This window comes from Cyprinodon tularosa, unplaced genomic scaffold (genome assembly GCF_016077235.1).
Source record: "Cyprinodon tularosa strain WSP-4 unplaced genomic scaffold, ASM1607723v1 ctg114, whole genome shotgun sequence".
Classification (NCBI taxonomy): domain Eukaryota; kingdom Metazoa; phylum Chordata; class Actinopteri; order Cyprinodontiformes; family Cyprinodontidae; genus Cyprinodon; species Cyprinodon tularosa.
This window is the reverse complement of record NW_024037937.1, coordinates 1,029,194-1,052,229: the sequence shown is the minus strand read 5'-3', so window position 1 is coordinate 1,052,229 and position 23,036 is coordinate 1,029,194. Positions and strand designations below refer to the sequence as shown.

Sequence of the window (23,036 nt, the reverse complement as noted above, 5' to 3'; positions counted from 1 at the left end):
TGCAGTGTATCTTTCTTGTTATTTGTATTTCTTGCCAAGTGAGGATTTTTATTTGTTGCTAAAATTATGCAGGTCATCAAAATTTTATGGAAAATTATTTTTTAATTAATCCTTATTTAGAATTTACTTTGGATCTTGTGTCAAAAAAAAATCAAAACCTAGACTCAAAAAATCTGCGGTTGTGTTAAAGTTTGGTAAATGAAGTTGGTCCTTGTGTCGTCTAATCCAAAGTTTGCTTATTCAAAGAAGATGCCTAGAGGGTAACAGCAGTTCAGCTTTGAAATCAAGTAGAGTCTGTCAAAGCCACAACTATAAAACAAAACAAAACAATATTTTAGAGTTTGCCATAAGCCATGGATGAGACAAAGGCTGGGTAAATATAGTAAAGTTTAGATTAAAATTGTTTCTTTGACACATGAACAACATGTGGAAGAGGGTCCTGTTGTCTGATGAAATTAAAATGTGATGCAGGATTTAACACTGGGCAGAGGTTCTACCAAATATTAGCTTTTTTTTAAAGAGATAAACAAGTGCAGATTGTTTCCTCTACGTAGGCAATATTGTCTTTTTTGCCCAGTGTTGGACTAAAGCCCTGCGCAGGGTGAAACCCGCCACTTGCCTAACGACTGCTGGAAGTAGGCGGCAGAAAATCAACATGTTTTCGACAAATTTCCTGAAAATGTTTTTTATATTCTAATTAAATCCATGTTGCTCCGGATTATATATAAATGAAGGTTCAACCTTGAGTTCTTCATGTTTAGCCTTTACTTTAATTATTATAATAGTGGTACATTTGAAAGTCTTTTTGAAGGATGCTTTGTTTACTAAAAATTAAACTAAACTGACATGCTTTTTTAATGTATTCATTATCTCAAATAACAGATTTTTTTAAAGAAGGGTTTTTATACTTTTTTTCCCATTTTTTTATTGTGAATGTAATGTAACATGCTTCCTTATGTATTTATTTATTGTCTTATAGTGGAATTTTTATAGCAGTGTGCCACATAGTTTGGTTTATGTTGCAGCCAGAGTCTGTACCCAAATCAAATTTCCTTTGGGACAAAAAAGTTAATCTTGTCTTACTCATAAAAATATACTATTTAAAGTGTCAGTGAATAGCCCTTAAAAACCAATTCCCTTTCCTGTGAGACACTGAAGTGTTAATTGGGTTGTATGAATAAAGAAAATGTATTTGCATCCCAGCCTTTGACATAAGACATAAAAGGTGGGAATGGTTTTTGATGACAGGATAGACCTAAATGGCTGTTGGTTTGAAACCCCAGAATGCTTTCAGCCCACTTCTTCCTCATAGGAAAGCTTAAACAAGGAGGACAATTTTCCCCATTGTGGGGTATTTTTAACCTTATGTGAAAAATGACTGAAAACAAGCACTTTTCAGAATAAAGGAAACATTATCACACTATAAATCCTAAATGTTGGTTTAAAATATTTACTGTTAGGCCAATTAATAAAATTCTCTGTTGTAGAATTTTTCTTCCAGGTCGTTATTTTTCAACCCATAGATCTCTGGGATGTTTTTGTTTTACTTGTTAATTTATACGATGCTCTGCCGCCATCTAACGGTAGACTGTGGTATTGCAGTTAGTACTGCGCCAGGGAAACGGCAACAAATGCATGTTTTGGCGGGTAAGAATCATTAATATTAATGAGTTGGGGCTTCCCATTGGCTACTGATCTACGCAAGCGCACTAGGATTGGATGAAATATGAGTTTGGCTGTCATTTGACCAATGCACACGCTTTGTTTGTATAGATCGAAAATAGATTTCCTAGTAAATGTGCTGAAGGTGCAGTAAAGGCATTTTTTCAGAGAGCTCTACTAATTTTATTTTGATGTACTGCTTAGTTTCAAAAGCGGACTGTCTCATAGTTAATACGAAATCTCAAAGTGACTGAGAAGGCAGATACTTATCATGGCTTTATTTATTGTGAACTCTGTGAGCTTCGCTTATAAGACGTGTTGTTTTTTTTTTTAAACTATTTTTTGTTTATGTTTAGTAATGTAAACCAACAAATATTTTAGAAATTTGTCTAGAGTTTGCTATGTTTTTTTAGGTGAACTGCGGTTAGGACGTCAACTCTACAACAGAAAATAAAACATCCTGTTCATTTTACGACACTGCCTCATTTCATTTACTGCACTAAGTCCGAGGTTTCTGATTGGCCCCGTAAGTCTGAGTGCCCTCTCTGATTGGTGCAAATAACCAACTGGTTTATATGTGTTCTTCCGGCTTACATGTTAAGGGGGAAAAAAAGAAAAGACGAATGGAAAAATTGTAATCCGCAAAAACGACCATTGCTTAGTCCTGTATCGGTTACGGTAATGTCTGCACACAAAACACGGAAACTGTCGTTTGTTTAGCCTGGATAAACGGCGTCTTTAGGCTCTTCTGAAAGTTAATGCTTTTACCGAAAAAAGAGCAGGCGGTTTCTAGTTGTCGTATGGGAACGTTAGCTTGCTGTTAGCAACAATAGCTAGCTAACAAGGTAGCGTTTTACTTTAAAGGCTGTTGCTAAAAAAATCCTTGAGAGCAGCTGAATTGTTGAGAAAAGCCGATTCAGCGCTTATGTATTTAAAACGGGCAGGTCCTAAACAATCCCTTTGTTTCGTCTTGTTAACTTAGTATTAGGGAAGGACTTGTGTGATTGCCGTTTAGTCTTGTCGTGGGATATTCGTCATATAATATCAAAAAGGAGACAAAATGTGGGTTTTTATCATATAACCAATGAAAGTGTAGTTATTATTCTAACGCTTTATCTCCCCAGCTGATAATCTTAGTCTCATGCAGGTTTATAGAATTAGCCAGCTCCCTGTACTCCAGTTCAACTCCATTGTTTCAATTGTTAATAGAATTAATGTGGGGTTTTAATCCTGTTTTAGGTCAAAAGTACCTCGGATGAGTTCACAACAATTCCCCAGACACGGGCTGCCTGCGGTCAGCGTGGGTGCAGCTCAGATCCCAGCCACTGCAAACCTGGTCCCTGTCAACCAGCCCCCCAACCCTTCAGGTTAGTCATTTTATTCAAATCATACTTTGTTTAGGTTGGATACCTCCAATCAGATGTAGTAATGAGTCTCATCTTGTTTAAAAGGATCAGCTGGAGATGGGAATGGCAACCGTGAAAGTGAGCACGCTCAGCAGGACCACCCGCTTACCACTGGAGGGTCAACCTTAGCTTTCAGAGATGACAAGCAGGAGACTATGGTGGTCCGACCTTACCCGCAGGTCCAGATGCATGGGCAGCCGCAAGCCTCTCCCCAGACTGTTTCCATCCAACCTGGAGCACCTGTGACCTTACCTGCACCCACTGTCCACCTCCCACAGGGCCGACCTGCAGTTCTCACCGATGGGCAAATGAAGGTGAACTTGTTTTGTTTGTCACAGTTGATCTATTTGTTTTTCCAGCAATATTTTTATTAGATTTTTTACAGATGCATCTGTCGTATAACCAATACAATCAAAAGCAACAGAACGCCCTCTTAGACACATTTGCATAAGTTCCTTTAAGCATACAAAAGATAGCAGACCATTGCTGAGGCTCCCTTGATTGACCTTATTACCTCATTTACACTACCCTTGAAGAACCGTGCTGAGACCGGTCCGAGCTCAGTAACTGAGATAACTTATTGTGTGTAAATGGAAAGTAAACTGAACTGAGCAGAGCTAGATATAACCTAACCGAGCTAACTGCAGACCAGTTCCAGAGGTGGGCTCGGCTCGGTTTTTCCCTGGCTCGGTTCTCTGATAACAAGAGCGCATGAGCAGAACGCGTCATCTCCATCTGGCTGCACATCCCGATTCACACTCCATTCCAGGAGTTGGCGGCAATGCCCCTCTGGAAGTTGCTTGCCAACCAACATAAAACAGAAGATGAAGAACAACTATAAAGAACAATTGAAATCTTCTCAACGCAACATTTTAAATAATGGCTTTAGTTTTGATTTGCTTGATTCCCTCCTTCTTCGTCTTCTTCTTCTTGTGTTTTATGGCGGTTGGCAAACAACTTTTGGTGCATTACCGCCACCAACTGCTTTATTTCCTCCTTCAATACTGTTAGTAATACCGCAGATCGTCACTAGGAGTGGAGATAGCTTGATGTGTAAACGGTCGTCAGAACCAAGCTTATGGTCCGACATTAATTTTGTCTTTAGCTGACTTCTTCATCTTGACACAAGTCCACTCCTTCAACAAAATTCCAGAAGGGTCTCCAAATGTTTTCAAATAATTCGCTTTTCCCTTTTTGGAGATATGTCATGCGTTCCAGAGGTAAAGTCTTCAGTATTTGCCTGGTCCATTGTTTGATACTTGGTGCTGTTATTTTCTTCCAGAATAGTGCTATCAGTCTTTTAGCTTGTAGTAGTCACATATGAATCAATAGTTGTTCACATGTGGTAAACAAATAATTTTTTGGATACAAACCTAAAATTAGGAAAACCGGATCTAGTGCAACGTCCTTAGAGACAAGCTGTTCTATAGCTTGTTTTATTTCTCTCCAAAATTTTTCAATTTCCATTCATTCCCAGATACAATGAAACAAAGTCCCTTTTTCATCTAAACATTTTGTACATGCATCTGGTATATTAGGATTGTAGCGATTTAAATTGACTGGTGTACAGTTGATCTATTTTTAGTTTGAATTGGTAATTGTGGTGTTTCCTTTCTTAGAATAAAGAATCTAGATAATATTTTAATGACTTTTTCTTTTCCTTACCATTTTTATACCACAGCAGTGGTTGGTAGTTGGTATGATTCTTGCTTTGGGTGCAAGAGAAACAGATTTGACGGTTGCAGAGGCTATGTGTCAGAAGCATAAATTGGTCTTAACAAGCATAAGGAGAAACAAAGACATCTCCAAACTTCTGACTGAATCTTGAGGGTTATTTTGCAGCCTTTAGGCATGAAATAGACACTTCCACTATTGTACAGGAACCCTAAAGTCAGTATTTATATATCTGTCCCACTTCGGCTTATTTTTTGTTAAATACTTCAGTGTTGTTAAAGATTGAACAACTGTGTGGTTTCCTCTAGCCTGTCCTTAAGCCACCCATTCCAAGTCGTCTGATTGCTCCAGCACCGGCTTCCAACCAAGCTCATATACCTAAGGTGGCGAGTCACATTACGGTGACCATAGAGAGCACAATGCCCACCACCCCATCTATCCCCGTGGCAACCATCAGTGGTCAGCAGGTGGGTGCATTCACACTACATTAGCTTTTGAGGATGTTGATTTGGCGGTCTCTGAGCACCTTCTGCTTTCATGTTGTTTTAGGGGCACTCCAGCAACGTGCACCACCTGATGCCAACTAACATTCATATTATAAGGAGTTCTTCTCAGGCCTACCCATCTCATTTACCTCCAGGTAAGGTTGTCTGTTTCCTGTTCATATGTTGCATTTCATTTGAAAAGCTATGGAAAAATCTTTACCTCCTTTAGATTGCTTCCATTTATGCTTTCCTGTCACACCTGAGAAATTCAGAGAATCAAGTATTAAGATAACCAGCCATATGCAAAACTTGGTTTAGATCACCTTAAAAACACCTTAATAAACCTTGGGGAGCAAAAAAAACCTAAAAACCTTTTCAGCTGTTCAGACAGGAACTTCCTGATGTACTTAAGATCAGGCGCCTACAACTTTTAAAATATAACAAGCCATTTAGCCATGAGTTCAGACATAAAAATAACAAGATGAAAAAAAATCATATTTTTAACAGCTGTAGGAAATCTGTTGCCATCTTAAACAATCAGATTTTTTGTGCAATTTAAGGTTTTAAAATAAGGAAAAACCTAAAACGTTTCACATAGAGGAAGCATAGTTTATCTTAAAGTTAGGGCTGGGACGTTATGAATAAAATCTAATATCACAATATTACCTTCAAATACAATAGAGTGCATATAATTCATTCAAACTTTTGGTTTCAGAACATTTTTTTTTTTACATTTTATTTTAACAATCTCAAAGCTTTTCACCAATAGTACTGCCACATTATGCCTTTTGGTGTGAGTATTAGACCTTTAGCAAGATCCCATCAACCAAACAGGAAACAAAGCAAAAACGCGCCTCAAAACTATTTGCATTGATCTTTATGTGCTGGGAATTTTAAAGAAACACAAAACGTTGTTAAATTGAGAACGTTGCCATGTTTTGAAAACACCTGAGAAACCTCTGAACAAGACCACATCACATTACAGGCATTAGAACATTTAAGTAACGTAATAAGTGGCGTTTGTGATTTCCCTCAATCTATTCCTTTTTCTCTCATATAAGATTGCTTTTTCAAACGACAGCTGATTTATTTAACATTTTATTTGGTTTGCGGGGAGATGCTGACATGCAGAGTTTACAACATTCTTGATTTTGCAGCGGATCACTTTTTAGATGGGGTAAATCTGCACTGCTACCTTTTGCAGCAATGGTTTTTGCGGCACGTCTTACAATTTAGGGCCTTTTGTTCGACGTTCTCGGCGGGAAATCCAAACCACTGCCATATATTGCTGAGCTGAAACACGTGCTGTTGCCATATTTCATTTGCCGGTTGCTGTAGTGTGCGTCAGTACCGCGCGAAGAGGGTTTTATGATGCATTCAAAGTGCGTGGGGAAAATAAACCTCTCAGTGAAGTAGATGCAGACAGCTTAATGTCGTCAGGAGAATTTGTACTCAATGGTTGCAATAGAGTTATTTTAAGTATCGTGTGTGGGGAAATTACAGATACATCGAGTATATTCAATTTATCACCCACCCACTAAAGTAGGTTGATATTTGTGGAAAATGATGTAAAAGAAAACACAAAAGCATTGCCAAGCTAATTGCATGAGAAATGGATCCAAAAAACATATTGCTAGTTCTTTTAATCTCTATTCTATCATGAAAATTCAAATTTTCACTGAAAGACCTGCTATCAACTGGTATTTATTATACCACATCAAAACCATTAGTGGGTTCTTTGCTTACTGTAACATTTAATTTTTGAACTGAATTAAACTGAAGTTGGAGACCCCTGCTTTAGATGATTTTAATGCTACCTGATGGAAGAAGACTCAAGTTTAAGGTCAAAAAGTGATGCTTATATGTTGTCTTTGAAGTGAGAAGAAAGTTATCATGTGTTGATGCACTTCTGTAGCGCTAAGAGGTCACACTATCAACTCCAGGTTAGACAGTTTTAGTTTTTACCAGAGGTAGACTGATATTTGGGACGGCCCATATTTGTTTTTTCTTGTTATCTGTATCCATATCAGCTGATACGTGCATGCATTCAGATTAATTACTAGTGCATTCACAGCAGCCGTGCTTTAAAATCACATGTTATGTTTTCTTTTTGTTTTATTAATAGACATTTGTTTTTTGTTTGTTTTTTTTGGTGTTTTTTTTTTGTTAAATTGAGACCTGTGTAACATTTAACACGGTGTCATTTTTATTCATGTCAATCGAGGCAGAAAAAACATCTGCTAAGATTTGGCCCGACCTTTCTTTTCACTCCACAGACTTTGTTTCCTTGGTCTACAGCATCATCAAAATGTTTTTTTTTCTAAGAAGAAATAATTATTTGTTTTTATTTTGGTCTTTGAAGTTTTTTATTTATTCGGGAAGTCTGCCACCATTTTTAAAGCAGGTTTCCAGTGTTTTAGATTGTCTTGTGTAGGGCTGGGTATTTTCGCCAAAGTCCTGAATCGATTCAATTTTGATTCATACAGTTCTAAATCGAATAATTTCGATTTGATCTGTTTTTACAATAATGAAAGTGGTTCAACCGTGTTTCAAAATAGTTCTGCATTTTATTTTTTCCTGTCATGTTAAACACAAATGCGAATTTGTAAATCAGACAGTTTAAACTTGAGATGTGAACAAAACTCTCTCAAAAGTGCAAACTTGTTTGTTAAAAGTGAAAAACTGAAGCCTCACACAAGCAAGCAGACGTGACACAGCAGACATGCGTCTGCTGCATTACCTTCACTCTACAAACCATATTTGCAGTGTTGTCTGTATCAACTACAGGGTATTTGCTGGTCAGCCCCCATTTGTTAATGTTGTCAGTCAACCTATTGGCTATATTTGCAGCTCTCTGGCTTGAAGCAATCTTGAGTGAATCTTTCCTGCTCATTTGAATGTCAACATCATGCGCGTCACTATAAAACTAATCGATCTTATTCCCTAGACATCGATTTTGCAAAAATTTTAAGGAATTGATTCAAAATCGAGTAAATAGATTTTTTTTTTTACCCAGCCCTAGTCCTGTGTTCTGATTGAATGTTTAACCTGCTCTTAGATTGATTTTGTTTTGTTTGCTGGAAAGGCTCATCACTAGTTCTTCAAAAGGCGAAACAAATGAATCGTGACTAATCAATTATTGAAACAATCACAACTTTAAAAACACAATTTCCAAAAAGAAGCACTTAGATTTTGTGTTAAGTTTAACTAAGGTTGTCATGATGCTAAAATTTCAAACTCAGTATCGATACCAATTAGAATAATTGATACTCATTACCAATAAGGTAAAATGTGAACAAAAAATGCTGAATAATTAAAGATATAACATAAAAAACACACCTTTTGAAACATGTTTTCTGAACAGTATCGGAAGTTTTATTAGTTAAATAAGTGTACAAATGAATGTAAAATGAATGAAACAAATATGAATTGACAATATTTTAAGGTTGTTTGAGGTGTTATTCCTTTTATGACAAATAATCCAGAGATCTAAAACTAACGGTATCAAAAATATGCAAACACTTTTCTTTAGTCTCGATACTGTTATTATATCCGCATACGATGTTTGAGTATTGATACTATTGACAACCCCACGTTTAATCAGAGTAAGACACTCATATCAAGCAAGTAAGGAAGTGTGCACCTTTCCGTTTGTTATTGTCTTTAAAATGTGGGTGTGATGTTTTACTCTGAGGCTTTATTTTTTAAGCCTACTTCAGGTCGTCAGGTAGGTTCTGTTTAAGGGATTTCCTGGTACCCAGGAATGGGATGTGAAATTTATCCCAATAAGTGTTTAATCTAGAGGTAGAAGTGATTTCTCATGTGACCTCTTTGATTTGAGGGTTTTTTTTTTTTAGTTTTTCTTCAATTTATAAATTAAATTCCAACTTAGAAATGCTAATTACATTTACAAGTTACTTCTGCTTTAATTAAATTTGACAAAAAAAGCAAAAATTGGGTCGTATAAGTGTGGAAATGCTTTTTTCTCAAGACTGTATTTCAATTGATTATCGTCCCCTGCAGGCCCCGCAGCAGCAGCTGTCCTGTCCAGCTCCAAAACGGTCCTGCGGCCCGCCACAGGAGCAGCTGCATGCGCAGGCCCGCCTACAGTGCAGCACATCATCCACCAAACTATTCCTGTGAGTTTGAGCGCTTGGATGTAAAAGGCTTTTTTTTTTATGTTCCAGTAAAGGAGGAACTCCATGTTTGATATGTTGCATCTGTTCTGTGCTCAGTCCCGTCCTGCTGTAACAACCTCCACTGCTGTCCTCCCAACCGTGGTGGCACCCATTTCAGCTACTAGAACTCAGTCTCCGGTGATCAGTCCCACAGTCACTCACTCTGAAGTCACACATGGGTAAGTCTTCCAGGATCCCCAACTTTATAACTCCGAAACTTTTTAAGGTAAATTTTAATGATGTGATACAGCCTTTTAGTCCATTTGTCAGCAGGATCAGAACATTTAACTTGACTTTTCTTCTTAGTATCCGAATTGCTAACAGTAAAGTTTTAAAATAAATAGGAAATTGACGCTTTACCTCCATTCAGTTATGATGCTGCTGCTGAGAGGAATTAGATGACTGTTATCCTGTTACAGGCGTCCTGCGTTGACCATCCACCCTCCTGCTACTGTCAGTATCCAGAGGCCTCAGACGTCACGTGACTCTGCCACACGAATCACTCTACCGTCGCACCCTGCGATCGGAGCTCAAAAAGCCCAGCCGCCGCACACCATGGCTCAGGTCTTTATTTTTTTTTTTGTTTCCCCAGCTTTTATTGTCAATACACCGTAACAAGTACAGAGCAATGAAATGAACTCTCTGCGTTGGGCCGCCATTGTGTGGCGCCCGGGCAGCAGTGTGGGGTTAAGGGTCTTTGCTCAGTCCGTGGAAATGTTACAGATGTTGTTTATGGAACGAGTAGAAATATCTATGTTTGCTGTTTCAAACAGAAACCCATCTTCAGTACCGTGACTCCTGTCGCTGCAGCAACAGTGGCACCAATAGTCGCTACAAACACTGTGCCATCAACAACTACAATAGGTGCTGATTTTTGTCTCAATTAAGGGAAGCTAATTATTAACAGTTGGTTTATTTCACACTGAAATCATGTTTCTGTTTCCTGTAAGGTTCTGTACCTCATACCCAAATGACCAGCAACACTATTGTCACCATGACAATGGCGTCCCACTCTTCCCATGCTACAGCAGTGACTACGTCCACCATCCCCGTTGGTGAGCCTTTCGCTAACCCTTTCCTGATGGGCACCGGTGCAGCAATCTGTTTTCACTGACCATCCCCTCATCCTGTCCCGTCCACAGCTAAAGTGGTCCCACAGCCGATCGCCCACTCTTCATCCCGCGTCCAGGCGGAATACCCTGGAGAGAGAGCCAACCTCATCCCCATCCCAGGACACAGGTCTTCTCCGAACCCCGTCACCATGGAAACCAGAAATGACAACAGGTGAGAACAAAATGGTTTAAGACAAGGTTGTCTATATCAGAGCCGTTAAAAGGTAGAAAATTGGCGACAGTGAGCAATATTTCAGAAAGCAACGGCGACACCCAGAGCTTAAATAGTTCGAGTGAAGGTGGCCGTTCGAGCTTAGCCTGATAAACCAGACTAAAGGTGAGATTAAATGTGTAATTAAGCCCCGATGAATGAGACATCAGAAGATTGTTGATGAGAACAACCTGTTGTTTTTCAAACCATGTCTGTGCCTATTGGCCAACGCTCTGACCAATGAGCGCAACTGACTGTGACGTACACTATATTGCCAAAAGTATTTGCTCACCTGCCTTGACTCACATATGAGCTTAAGTGACATCCCGTTCCTAATCCATAGGGTTCAATATGACGTCGGTCCACCCTTTGCAGCTAGAACAGCTTCAACTCTTCTGGGAAGGCTGTCCACAAGGTTTAGGAGTGTGTTTATGGGAATTTTTGACCATTCTTCCAGAAGCGCATTTGTGAGGTCGCACACTGATGTTGGACGAGAAGGCCTGGCTCTCAGTCTCCGCTCTAATTCATCCCAAAGGTGTTTTATCGGGTTGAGGTCAGGACTCTGTGCAGGCCAGTCAAGTTCATCCACACCAGACTCTGTCATCCATGTCTTTATGGACCTTGCTTTGTGCACTGGTGCACAGTCATGTTGGAAGAGGAAGGGGCCAGCTCCAAACTGTTCCCACAAAGTTGGGAGCATGGAATTGTCCAAAATGTCTTGGTATGCTGAAGCAATCAGAGTTCCTTTCACTGGAACTAAGGGGCCAAGCCCAGCTCCTGAAAAACAACCCCACACCATAATCCCCCCTCCACCAAACTTTACACTTGGCACAATGCAGTCAGACAAGTACCGTTCTCCTGGCAACCGCCAAACCCAGACCCGTCCATCAGATTGCCAGATGGAGAAGCGCGATTCGTCACTCCAGAGAACGCGTCTCCACTGCTCTAGAGTCCAGTGGCGGCGTGCTTTACACCACCGCATCCGACGCTTTGCATTGCACTTGGTGATGTATGGCTTGGATGCAGCTGCTCGACCATGGAAACCCATTCCATGAAGCTCTCTGCGCACTGTTCTTGAGCTAATCTGAAGGCCACATGAAGTTTGGAGGTCTGTAGTGATTGACTCTGCAGAAAGTTGGCGACCTCTTCGCACTATGCGCGTCAGCATCCGCTGACCCTGCTCCGTCAGTTTACGTGGCCTACCACTTCGTGGCTGAGTTGCTGTCGTTCCCAAACACTTCCATTTTCTTATAATACAGCTGACAGTTGACTGTGGAATATTTAGGAGCGAGGAAATTTCACGACTGGATTTGTTGCACAGGTGGCATCCTATCACAGTTCCACGCTGGAATTCACTGAGCTCCTGAGAGCGACCCATTCTTTCACAAATGTTTGTAAAAACAGTCTGCATGCCTAGGTGCTTGAATTTATACACCTGTGGCCATGGAAGTGATTGGAACACCTGATTCCAATAATTTGGATGGGTGAGCAAATACTTTTGGCAATATAGTGTAGTAAGCATGACAGAAAGCTGGTGGGGGAGTGTAAACAACCAGCCTGTCGGTAAAACGGCGAATACGTCCTTCTTAAAAATGAATGAGCGTAGAGCCTCTTCCTGCTCACGTTTCAATGAAAACCCCAAATCTAATCCTTTTAAAACTGATTCCAAAGCTGAGTGAAAGGAGAACTGTTCAATAGTTGTTGCCATATTCCTTGTGCTTTCTCCAGCGTCCTGCAGCTTTGTCCCCACCCACTTTGCATTCAAAAATTCAAAACACATCTCTGCATTGTGATTGGCCCGCCAGTTCTAGGGCCTAGAGAATTGATCGAGACTAGACCACTCGCAGGCAAAAATTATTTTGGCCGCTGGCAGGTGGGGGTGGTTTACTAGGCTAGTTCGAGCTAGCATTGCTATAGAATTTAGCAGAGCATGGCAGTAGAAAATGATATGTGGGTTGTTCTACTTATCTTAAATCATGTTAAAAAAAAATTTTAATCTATAAACGTTACAAATAAGTCTATTTGCCATGATTGAAATATTTTTATTAACTTTTTATATCTCTAGACTGAAATAAAAACACATTTCATATGGCTAACAAAAATAACTATAATATTGACAACATCAATCAGTAAGCCCTTTGTGATGGTTTGATTACCAAAAGTATCCAGTCTGTCACAAATCTGCCTGCATATTGAATGATCTGAACTACTGCAGGCCCTAACAACCCAATTTTCTTGGTCTTCTGCTGGCAGGACTCTCCTATTCATCAGCTCTAGTCTATATATTTCAGTGTGGAGCCTGGAGTCGGTTATGTTTGGTTTCTAAATATGTTGAAAAGCTTTGTTTATAATCTCGTTAGGTTTTTTAGTTGTTAACTTCATAATATTCCAATAAGAAGCTGTGATCTAGCAGAGTTTGATATATTTGGCTTATTTAAAACTCTGATATCTTTGCTCAGTGCTGCAGCTTCCAAACTGTGTATCATCACTGTGTATTTATCATATCATCTCCTCATACGCGTCATATGGAAGTTTTAACATTTGACTAGTTGTAACTAGGCCTGCAACTAACGATTATTTTGCAAATTGATTAATCTGTCCATTATTTTTCAGATTAATCAATTAATAAACGTATAGCCAAAGGCTTCTTAAAGAAGTTTTTTTTTTTACGAAATTAAACCAGATGAAACTAAAACTTTTCCACTTCAGGACTTCTGGATAGAGCATATTGATATACAAAAAAGTTTTTCTATTTAGATGCAAAATGTTGACATATTTTTTACAATGTTGGTATAATTACTGCTCTAAGAGATTCTGTCAGCTTAAAGGAATGTTTTAGAGTCTCTATACCCCAAATTAGCAAATTAGCTGATGATTATTTCAATAATTGATTAATCACAATTAAGCCGATTAGTTGTTTCAGCCCTAATTGTAAACATGAACATTAGTATATTGAGCATAAAATATTGTTGACTGTTGATGTTTTTTTTTTATTCTTGCCACACCCACAGATCTTCTGTACCTGTGCAGTTCCAGTATTTCCTCCCTGCATACTCTTCATCATACCCTCTGACACACACATACACCCCCATCAGCAGCTCTGTGTCCACCATCCGCCAGTATCCAGGTAGGAACTATTATGTTTTATTTCCAGTCAGGGTTAGCTGGTGTATTTTTTTTTAAAGATGCAATGAGAAATTAAAACCGCGAGCGGTATTGACGGCCCTCGCAGCTCGCACCGCCTGGTATGTCGCGACCGCGGAAACCAAGCGACCGCCGGCTCCACGCTTCTTCCCAGCCTATTCTCTTGCTCTTCAGCCTATGCCTGCTGCTGCTTCCCCTCATCCTCTTCATCACCCTGTGCTGTTCCTCTTCATCATCCTCTTTCTCCTTCTGCTGCTGCCACTGTTTCCCATCCTCCTCCACCTGCAGCCTCTCCTCATCTTAGTCATCCTCCTGCTAATGCAGCTTCTCCTCATCATCCTCCTGCCGCTGCTTTTCTCGCTGCGTCTCCTTCTCCTCCTCCTGCTGTCACTCTTGCTGCGTCTCCTTCTCCTCATCCTGCTGCTGCTCTTGTTGCGTCTCCTCCTCATCCTGCTGCGTATCTTGCTGCGTCTCCTTCTTCTCCTCCTGCTGTCACTCTTGCTGCGTCTCCTTCTCCTCATCCTGCTGCTGCTCTTGTTGCGTCTCCTCCTCATCCTGCTGCGTATCTTGCTGCGTCTCCTTCTCCTCCTCCTGCTGTTGCTATTGCTGCTTCTCCTTCTCCTCATCCTGCTGCTGCTCTTGCTGCATCTCCTCCTCATCCTGCTGCTGCTCTTGCTGCGTCTACTTCTCCTTCTCCTCCTCCTGCTGTCGCTCTTGCTGCATCTCCTTCTCCTCATCCTGCTGTCACTCTTGCTGCATCTCTTTCTCCTCATCCTGCTGCTGCTCTTTCTCTTCATCCCCTGCCTACTGCTGCTTCTCCTGATCCTCTTCATCCTCCTTATCCTGCTTCATTTAATCCTCCTCCATTCTCCTTCTGCTGTTTCTCATTCTAATCATCCTCCTCCCCCTGTGCTCCTTCTCTTCATATTCCTCTTCCTGCTGCTGCTTTCACTGCATCTCCTACTGCTGTTTGTTTCTCATCCTCATCATCCTTCTCCTCCTCCTAAAAGCATGGCTTTGTATGATTGGAGTTAACAGTTTGATGCTTAGCCACGCCCACATGCTTCCATGTAGAATAATAATTTTGATAACTTAATCTGCTATGACTATAGTCCATGTAAAGTTAATTTGAAGTCTCTAACTAAAAAAAAAAAACCAAGAGCCCTTCACTTAGATATGTCATGACTTAAAAAAAGAAAATGGTATCTTTGATCCAAAATGGCTGACTTCTTGTTGGGTGTGGACCATGGCTTTAATTGACTTTTTTGAGCATCCTGTTGCGTTATACAGATTTAATAATCCTAAAAGCAGGGCCAGAGGCAGTTTAGTCATACTCTAATGGCACAAAGTCTGATTTTGATGCTTGGCCACGCCCACATGGTTTGTCACAGCAAAAATCTTTTCATTGCTTTTGACCCCTTATGTCTTAAATCGAGGCTCAACAAGTTAGAAGTTTGCCGCCCCCTTGTTCCTTCCCAGCCAGGGGAAAAGGCGCCACGCTTCACCTCTGGACCAGCCGGAGAAAACCACAGCTTTGGTCAGGAAGGGTTAAACTAGGGATAAAATATAATATCTGGGATGAATCTCATCTGTGAGATAGATGCTGCAGCCATCTCAGGTGGTGGGTCAAAAGTACATGTTCAAAAGATGGAGAAACAGCACTGCCAAACTCCACGGTTAGCGGTAATACACCCTACTCAAAACAAAAAAAAACATTAAAAATCCATAGTTTGCAATAAAATCCCGAAAAAAATCACAAATGTCAAGGAACACATCTTGCATGTCCTAAATTTTTTTTAGATGATTTATTAAATAATTTAAAGAAAGAAAAATCTTTAAACTTGAATGCCATATACTGCGGCAGTTGAAAACCCCATAAGATGCTCAAACATGCATAGATTCACGCCAATCTTGGCAGACCTTACTATAATCAAAGTATAAATAAATGTTCCACATTTGGCTAGTATTGCTATAAAACTTTTTGAAAAACAACAATTTCCTGTTAACACAAACTTTTGAAAAATCAGAGTGACGGACTTTTAAGAAGAGCTATGCTGTGTTTACCATCAAACACGAAGCAATTAAAGGAATATATTCCAAAACTCCTAGCTTTTTGAGAAATCGACTGATTTTTTAGAAATATTTTAACAAAGTGATTCTATTTTCATAAGGGTACTGTTTGATTCAAAATGGCCGACTTCATGAGAGGTTTAGACCATGGCTCCAATGAAACTTTTTGTAGGTGGCGGGCTCATACAGATGTGTGCCAAATTTCATTATCCTAGGAATGAGCATGGCTAGGGGCTGAATTATTTCCTGGCATTATCTGTCCACTTGGCCAACTACTAGGCGAGAACGCAAACTTTTGAAAAATCAGAGTGACGGACTTTAAAGAAGCGCTTTGCTATTGTAACCAACTTATAGCAGGCTTTATAAAGAACATATTTTGAAAGTTTTAGCTCATTTGGATAAAATACTGATTTTATACAATTTTTTGAAAAGAGGTCAGTGCTTTCACAACAGAGTAAAATGTAATTCAAAATGGCCGACTTCCGGTGGGGTTTAGACCATGGGTCCAAGAGGCTTTTAGTTAGGGCCTGATGAGGTGCAAATGTGTTCAAAGTCTCAATATTCTAGGACTAAAAACGGCTTGGGGCTGGTGGTTTGAAGTTTGTTATTTCTAGGGGGCGCTGTAGTAAAAATTAAGCCCCGCCCACAAAGTATTGCTCTGGATTCCTGTTTGGAGTTGGACTAGGATCATCTCTTGTGATTTTGGTGCAGATCTGATTATAAATGGGGAAATGAGAGCCATTCGTATTTTCATGGCGAAACACCTCACTTCGGCATGGCGCCACGGCAACACCATTTGACTAAAGCTCTCTGTGCCTTAAACGAAGTTAGGACAACGTGTTGTCTGTCAGCTGACACAGTTTTAGGTTGTTGAGGTCAAGTAGGACAGAGAGGGACCATTCCAATTAAAAAACGTGACTTCCGGTTCTCAGGGGGCGTGGCTTCAATCATGTCAAAGTTTTAATATACAGTTTTGTTTGGAACCCAGAGAGGATTAATACTACCAAGTTTCGTGACATTTCACGTTTATATGTAAAAGTTATTGCGCTTCGAAAAGTGTTGGTGAGTACGCCAACTTCGAGGCCTGGCCACACCCCTTTAAAATGCTGGAAAACTCAAAAAGTTTGATAAGTTTAGATCTCACATGCCTTATCTGCATACATGCCAAGTTTGAAGCCGATGGCTCACCGTCCCTAGGAGGAGTTCGATCAAATATAGAGGCTAAAAATGCAAAATCACAGTCAAAATTTGAAATTGGATCCAAGATGGCGGACTCCCTGAGCATAATTTAGTATGACGTTAATTGACTTATTTGTAAGTGTGAGGACGCTCTACAAGTGTGCCAATTTTCATGTCTCTATGAGAAAAAAAGGTCAATGGGGAGGGTATTTTGAAAATTTTAAGGGGGCGCTGTTGAGGCATCTGGTTAGCAATTTTTACGGGGCCATTAAAATACGTAAATTTTCACCAGGTCTGATGCGTCTGCAAACTTTGGTGAGTTTTGGAATATGATAAAGCCTCCAAAAAGCCATTTTATTTGTAAGGAGAAAAATAATAATAAACACTACAGATACAATAGGCTCTCGCAGCAGCGCTGTCGCTGCTCGGGCCTAATAAATAGTAATGATTCTTTTAAAAACCCAAAATGTTCACTCATGAATTCCCCAATGTTGCTGTCTTTACGTGGTTTGGGCCTGTTTTTAAGAAGACTTGATGTATGGTACCCTTTGACCTTTTATTTATTTGTTTATTTCTATGGTAGATCAATAAATGGTGGTTAATTGTAATGTAAACATAAACATTCTGTACTTCTTCACCTTCGGGAGGGATTTAGCAGCTTGCTTTGAGCTCTTTACATCTGCTGAGTTGTTTTCAACAAAGCTCAGACTCACTCTCAGTTCTCCAATCCTTTCATCAGGCTTCTCCACAGGGATAAAGTGTTGATGGTTGTGTTCAATATTAGGTTTCTGCCTTTGATTCAAATTGTTATCTAAGCAGATCAACTTTCCATGTGTTTGCTGTGACTCCTACATGGTTCATGGTAAATTGGAAAGAGAGCATCCCTGGCGTTCTTATTTCAGATGAAGATCTGAAATATCCAACATAGAATTGGATTTATTTATAAAGTTGATTTATGTCCTCCTCTTATTGCAGTTCCCTGGTTTAGTTGAGCCGCCATGTTGGTAGTGCTGCTAATGCTATCCAACAAACCTCTGATAGCTGGGTTTATACAGAGATAAAATTGGACTGACTGTATTTACTATGTATTCAATTAAAGGAGGCTGTTATTTATATCATGCTACTTTATCTTTATTTCTAATATTTTTCTTTAGTACTTTATTTAACTCTGTCACAAAGTCCGAGTAAAAGTACTTTGAAGTTTGTGGTAATAATAGTGCTGGGGGATATTGCTTAGAAATCTAATCTTTTTTTTTTTTTTTTTCTTCCTACCAAACAGCAAAATTGAAGCCGTGAAATCTTTTTTAAAACAATGTTTCACAACAAACAATGAAAATAAAACAAACTAAATGATTACAGTTAGTGATGACACACATTCAGCTAGTTTATCAGTTATAAGTACACAACTTGGAACAAAAAGTGATGAACTGACGTCACTCTGAGTTAAGGAAGCCCTAAGAGTAGATTAGAGAAAAAAATCTTGGTTTAATTTAAATCTGCATGAACCAAAAATTTGCTAAATTGAAACACCCAGCCGTAGGTAGCAATATAACAAAGTCTTATATGAAGCGAAGGGTAGAGAGTACCAAAAAATGAACTCAGAGTAGCACTGTTTCATCATATTTATACTGGAGTTAAAAGTAAAAAAGTATTTGGTAAAAGCTTACCTTGTGACGGATACAGCTAGCACTCATGATCATAACAGCTGATTCAATATTTTAGAAATAATATAAAGTTGCATAAAATATAAATTCAGATGCAATCACGTTTTTTCCAAAGAGTGAGATAAAAAACATGGTGTATATAATGCAGTAATCACATAAAAACTGTTTTATGTTGAAGGAAAACTTCAAAATGCGTAGATTGAAAAAGACAAAGTATGATAGAGGAGGGTAAATTAAAGTATACAAAGTGCTTTTTACGACAGACTCAGCACATGGTAAATAGCATTAAACCGATGAGTTTTGCATACAAAGAGAAAGTGGAAAGTATGTCTCTGGTGCTTTGTTTGTTTGAAATTTTACTCTAGTAAGAGTAAAGATACAGTTGTGTTCGAAATAATAGCAGTGCCTTTAGAAAAATGAGTAAATGTCAAAATTCTTCAAAGAAATTGTACTTTAATGAACACAGATACATTGGGGACACAGTACATTCTATTCCAAAGCAAAACAATTGCGCAAAGTCATCAAAACTTAAATAATAATAATAATATTTCAAATAAAGTAAGAAATGGCATGTTCAAAAGAATAGCAGTGTTGCCATCTTTCCTTGGAAACTCAAAAATGTACTGTACAAACAAAGAAATTCTTGATAAGTGAACCTAGCTGAGTATCCTAAACTAATATTTTGTTGCAAAACCACGGTTTCTGATGACTGCTTCACATCTGTGGTGCATGGAGTCAACCAACTTCTGGCATCGTTCCACAGGTATTGCAGCCCAGGATAATTGCACTGTATTCCACAATTCCTCTGCGTTTCTTGGTTTTGCCTCATGCACTGCACTTTTTATGTCAGCCCACCAGTTTTCAATGGGATTAAGGTCCGGGGATTGTGCTGGCCACTCCATCAGTTGAATCTTGTTCATCTGGAACCATGCTTTTGCTCGCTTGCTGGTGTGTTTGGGGTCATTATCCTGTTGAAAGGTCCACCTCAAAGGCATTTCCTCCTCAGCATATGGCAGCATGACCTCTTCCAGGATCCTGATGTACTGGAACTGATCCATGATCCCTTATATCCGGTGAATCGGACCAACACCATAGTATGAAAAACATCCCCATATCATGATGCTTGCACCACCATGCTTAATGGTCTTCAGTGAGTACTGTGGCTTGAATTCTGTGTTTGCAGGGCATCTGACATACTGCCTGTGACCCTTAGACCCAAAAAGAACAATCTTGCTTTCATCTGTCCACAAGATATTATGCCATTTCTTTTCAGGCCAGTCAATGTGCTCTTTGGCAAATTGTAAACGCTTCTGCACATGTCTTTTTCTCAGCAGTGGGACTTTGCGGGGGCTTCTTGCTGGAAGGTTAACCTCAGTAAGACGTCTTCTGATTGTCACAGTACTCACTGTCAACTGAAGGTCTTGCTTGATCCTCTTGGATCCCATCATTGGCTGAGTCTTCGCCAGTTTGGCTATTCTTCTGTCCATTCGAGGGGTTGTCTTTCTTTTTCTTCCTCGTTTTTCAGTTTTTTGCTCCCATTTCAGGGCATTTGAGATCATTTTAGCTGAACAGCCAATGATTTTCTGCACCTCTTTGTATGTTTTCCCTTCTTTAATCAATTTTTTTATTAGGAAACGCTCATCTTCAGAACAGTGTCTTGAACGACCCATTTTCCTTGTTTTTTCAGGACAAATGCACAGCCAGCATGCCAGTTGTCTTGATCCTTAAATACGGATCACCTGTTAACACCCTTTTTTCCCAGAATACGCTCCCTAATTGATGCCCTCTCTAATTGAACTCACCACTGCTATTTTTTTGAACGCACCCTTTTCAGTTAATCATTCAATTTCACAGAATCCACAGTATGCATGGCTGTCCTGTTGGGTTTGTTGGTTTTCTATACCTTTATTTTACCCCCCAGAAACTTATCTGGGGTATAGATTTTGAAATGTTAATAAAACAAGTGATTTTCTTGCTGCTGTTGAGGCACTGCTATTATTTCGAACACAACTGTACTTTGTGATCTTTTTGCCCAAGTAAAAATAAAAAGCACAGCGCATTAAAAATACTCCTAAAAGTACATTGCTTTCATTTAATGAAGTAAATGCAACTGAATGAGTATTAATATTTCATGAAAATATAAAAAAAATCCTAACCCTAAATATTACTTTCGTTCCCTAAGCCCCCCCTCAAGCTCCAAGTTCAGCCCTGTCTGCTCAGGCTGGAGTGGGCGTGGCCACCACCGTTCACCTTAACCCCATGCAGCTGATGGCGGTAGACCGGATCGGCCTCCCGTCTGCCCAGATTAGTACCCAGGGGATCCAGCCGGCACCAATCACTGCCCAGGGCATACAGCCCGCACAGATCGGTGTACAGAGTCTGCACACGTCTCCGTCCATCGCTGCACAAGGAGTTCAGCCGGCACCGATAGTGACGCAGCAGCAACAACAGCCGCAGTCGGAAGCAAAGCCAGGTCGGTTGTTTTAATGCCCGGTTGAAAATCGCTGCTGTGAGGCCTGTTGGTCACGGATCTGTCGTTGACTTCAGGTGTCGTTTTGGCTGATGGCTTTGTAGCGAGCCCCATCAGCACCACGTTTGGCACCACCCAGCCTGTAGCTACCATGGTGCAGGCTCACGCCCAGGGGAGTGGAGGAGGAGGCGGCGGAGGAGGAGGAGGAGGAGGAACTCCCACTTCGGGTTCCTCGCCTCGACCCAGCATCCTCCGAAAGAAACCTACGACTGAAGGGTGAGGTTTCAAGATGACCTGCTCCAAACAGGGCTCCGATGTTTTCATTATGTAAACAGTTGTTTTGTTTTGTTTTCCTCGCTCTTGCTTTTCAAGATGTGTTCGTAAGAACCTTATCCCCAGTGAGCCCGGCATTTCCAGGATCGACGGTGGCGTTAGAGGAGCAGGATCTCCCCGGCCTGCAGGGTAAGCCCATTTTACATCCATCACATCCTCAACTTCTGAAACCAACTTCTGAAGCTCATTAACAAGCATTTCCCCTCATTAGAGTGAAGCCTAAAGCGGAGGTCCACATGGCTGTGGCTCCCCCAGTCATGGCTACAGTAGAACCAGCTGCGGGAGGAGAGCAGCAGCCCTCCAACCCCCAACACCTGAGCCAAGCCATCTCTACACTGCTGGCCACGCCCGGGCCCGTGCCTCCCTCCCAGCCCTCCACTGTCCTCTCTCTGCCAGCAGCCATGGCCGTCACACCCCCTGTTCCTGCTTCCATGGCTAACACCGTGGCCTCCCCCACCCAGCCTGCAGCCAGCAGCACTGCATCCTGCGCCGCCAGCTCCACCTGCCCGGAGATCAAAATCAAGCAGGAGGCGGAGACAATGGACACCTCGCAGCCAGGTAATGTTAGTCTTCTGGTTATCACGGATTTTAACCTTAAAAACTTTGAACCAAAGATTAACACGTGCGTCCTTTTAGATCCCAATGTGACTTTATCCTCAGCGCCGCCCATCACTACCCAGGCAAACATGCTGAACCCTCCTGCTACAGGAGACATGGTCCCGGGAGCCTCCCCAAGGAAGAAACCCCGCAAACAGCAGCATGTCATCTCCACCGAGGAGAGCGAGATGGTGGAAACAAACAGCACAGACGAAGAGAAGGTCCCGGGGAGGCCCATCACAGGCAGGGCAGAGAGGCGTGAATCCCCTCCAAGGGAATATGTCGGTATGGTTTAGCAGCTACTGTTATAATCGGATCAAAATGTGTTTAAGTCTGTCATCAGTTTTTAACACTCAGTTTTCTCTTAAAGACGAAGAAGGAGTTCGATATGTGCCAGTCAGGCCCCGCCCCCCCATCACTCTGCTGCGTCACTACCGTAACCCCTGGAAGGCCGCCTACCATCACTTCCAGAGGTACAGCGACATTCGGGTCAAAGGTGGGTCATCCTCTTGTTCTGCTTGTTGAAAGCTGCTCAGTTATGGAAAAATATTAGCATTGTATACATCTGTAGCTGCAGCTAAGTCTTATTATTAGTGTTTATCCATGAACACCTGGGACCGAACTTGCTTGTTATGTACCGTATTTTTTGGACCATACAGCGCTGCAGAATTTAAGTCGCATAAGCCAAAAAATGCATTATGAAGACGAAAAAAACATATACGTCGCATCAAAGTCGCACCTTTTTGAAAGGTTATTTTATCCCTGGAATCCGTGTTCTGATAACTGGCGCGTGATAGGCTACTGCTCGAGGACCTCATTGTTTTATTTCATGAACGGGCATCTGAGAAGCA

The 23,036-nt window shown here is 40.7% G+C and overlaps 1 protein-coding gene across 1 annotated transcript in view; it reads left to right on the top strand.

The window, feature by feature from the left end:
• Positions 1-2,206: 2,206 nt before the first annotated feature.
• Positions 2,207-23,036, top strand: part of sap130a (Sin3A-associated protein a) — a 33,112-nt gene continuing 12,282 nt past the window's right edge. The window contains exons 1-18 of the mRNA XM_038304190.1: positions 2,207-2,340; positions 2,902-3,029; positions 3,114-3,382; positions 5,051-5,209; positions 5,292-5,382; positions 9,251-9,366; positions 9,463-9,584; positions 9,825-9,969; positions 10,179-10,269; positions 10,356-10,460; positions 10,548-10,689; positions 13,740-13,855; positions 20,968-21,258; positions 21,333-21,531; positions 21,628-21,717; positions 21,800-22,146; positions 22,225-22,470; positions 22,556-22,681. Of these exons, the coding sequence (XP_038160118.1) occupies positions 2,918-3,029; positions 3,114-3,382; positions 5,051-5,209; positions 5,292-5,382; positions 9,251-9,366; positions 9,463-9,584; positions 9,825-9,969; positions 10,179-10,269; positions 10,356-10,460; positions 10,548-10,689; positions 13,740-13,855; positions 20,968-21,258; positions 21,333-21,531; positions 21,628-21,717; positions 21,800-22,146; positions 22,225-22,470; positions 22,556-22,681 (2,767 nt within the window). The 5' untranslated portion in view covers positions 2,207-2,340; positions 2,902-2,917. The remainder of the gene's footprint in view (positions 2,341-2,901; positions 3,030-3,113; positions 3,383-5,050; positions 5,210-5,291; positions 5,383-9,250; positions 9,367-9,462; positions 9,585-9,824; positions 9,970-10,178; positions 10,270-10,355; positions 10,461-10,547; positions 10,690-13,739; positions 13,856-20,967; positions 21,259-21,332; positions 21,532-21,627; positions 21,718-21,799; positions 22,147-22,224; positions 22,471-22,555; positions 22,682-23,036) is intronic.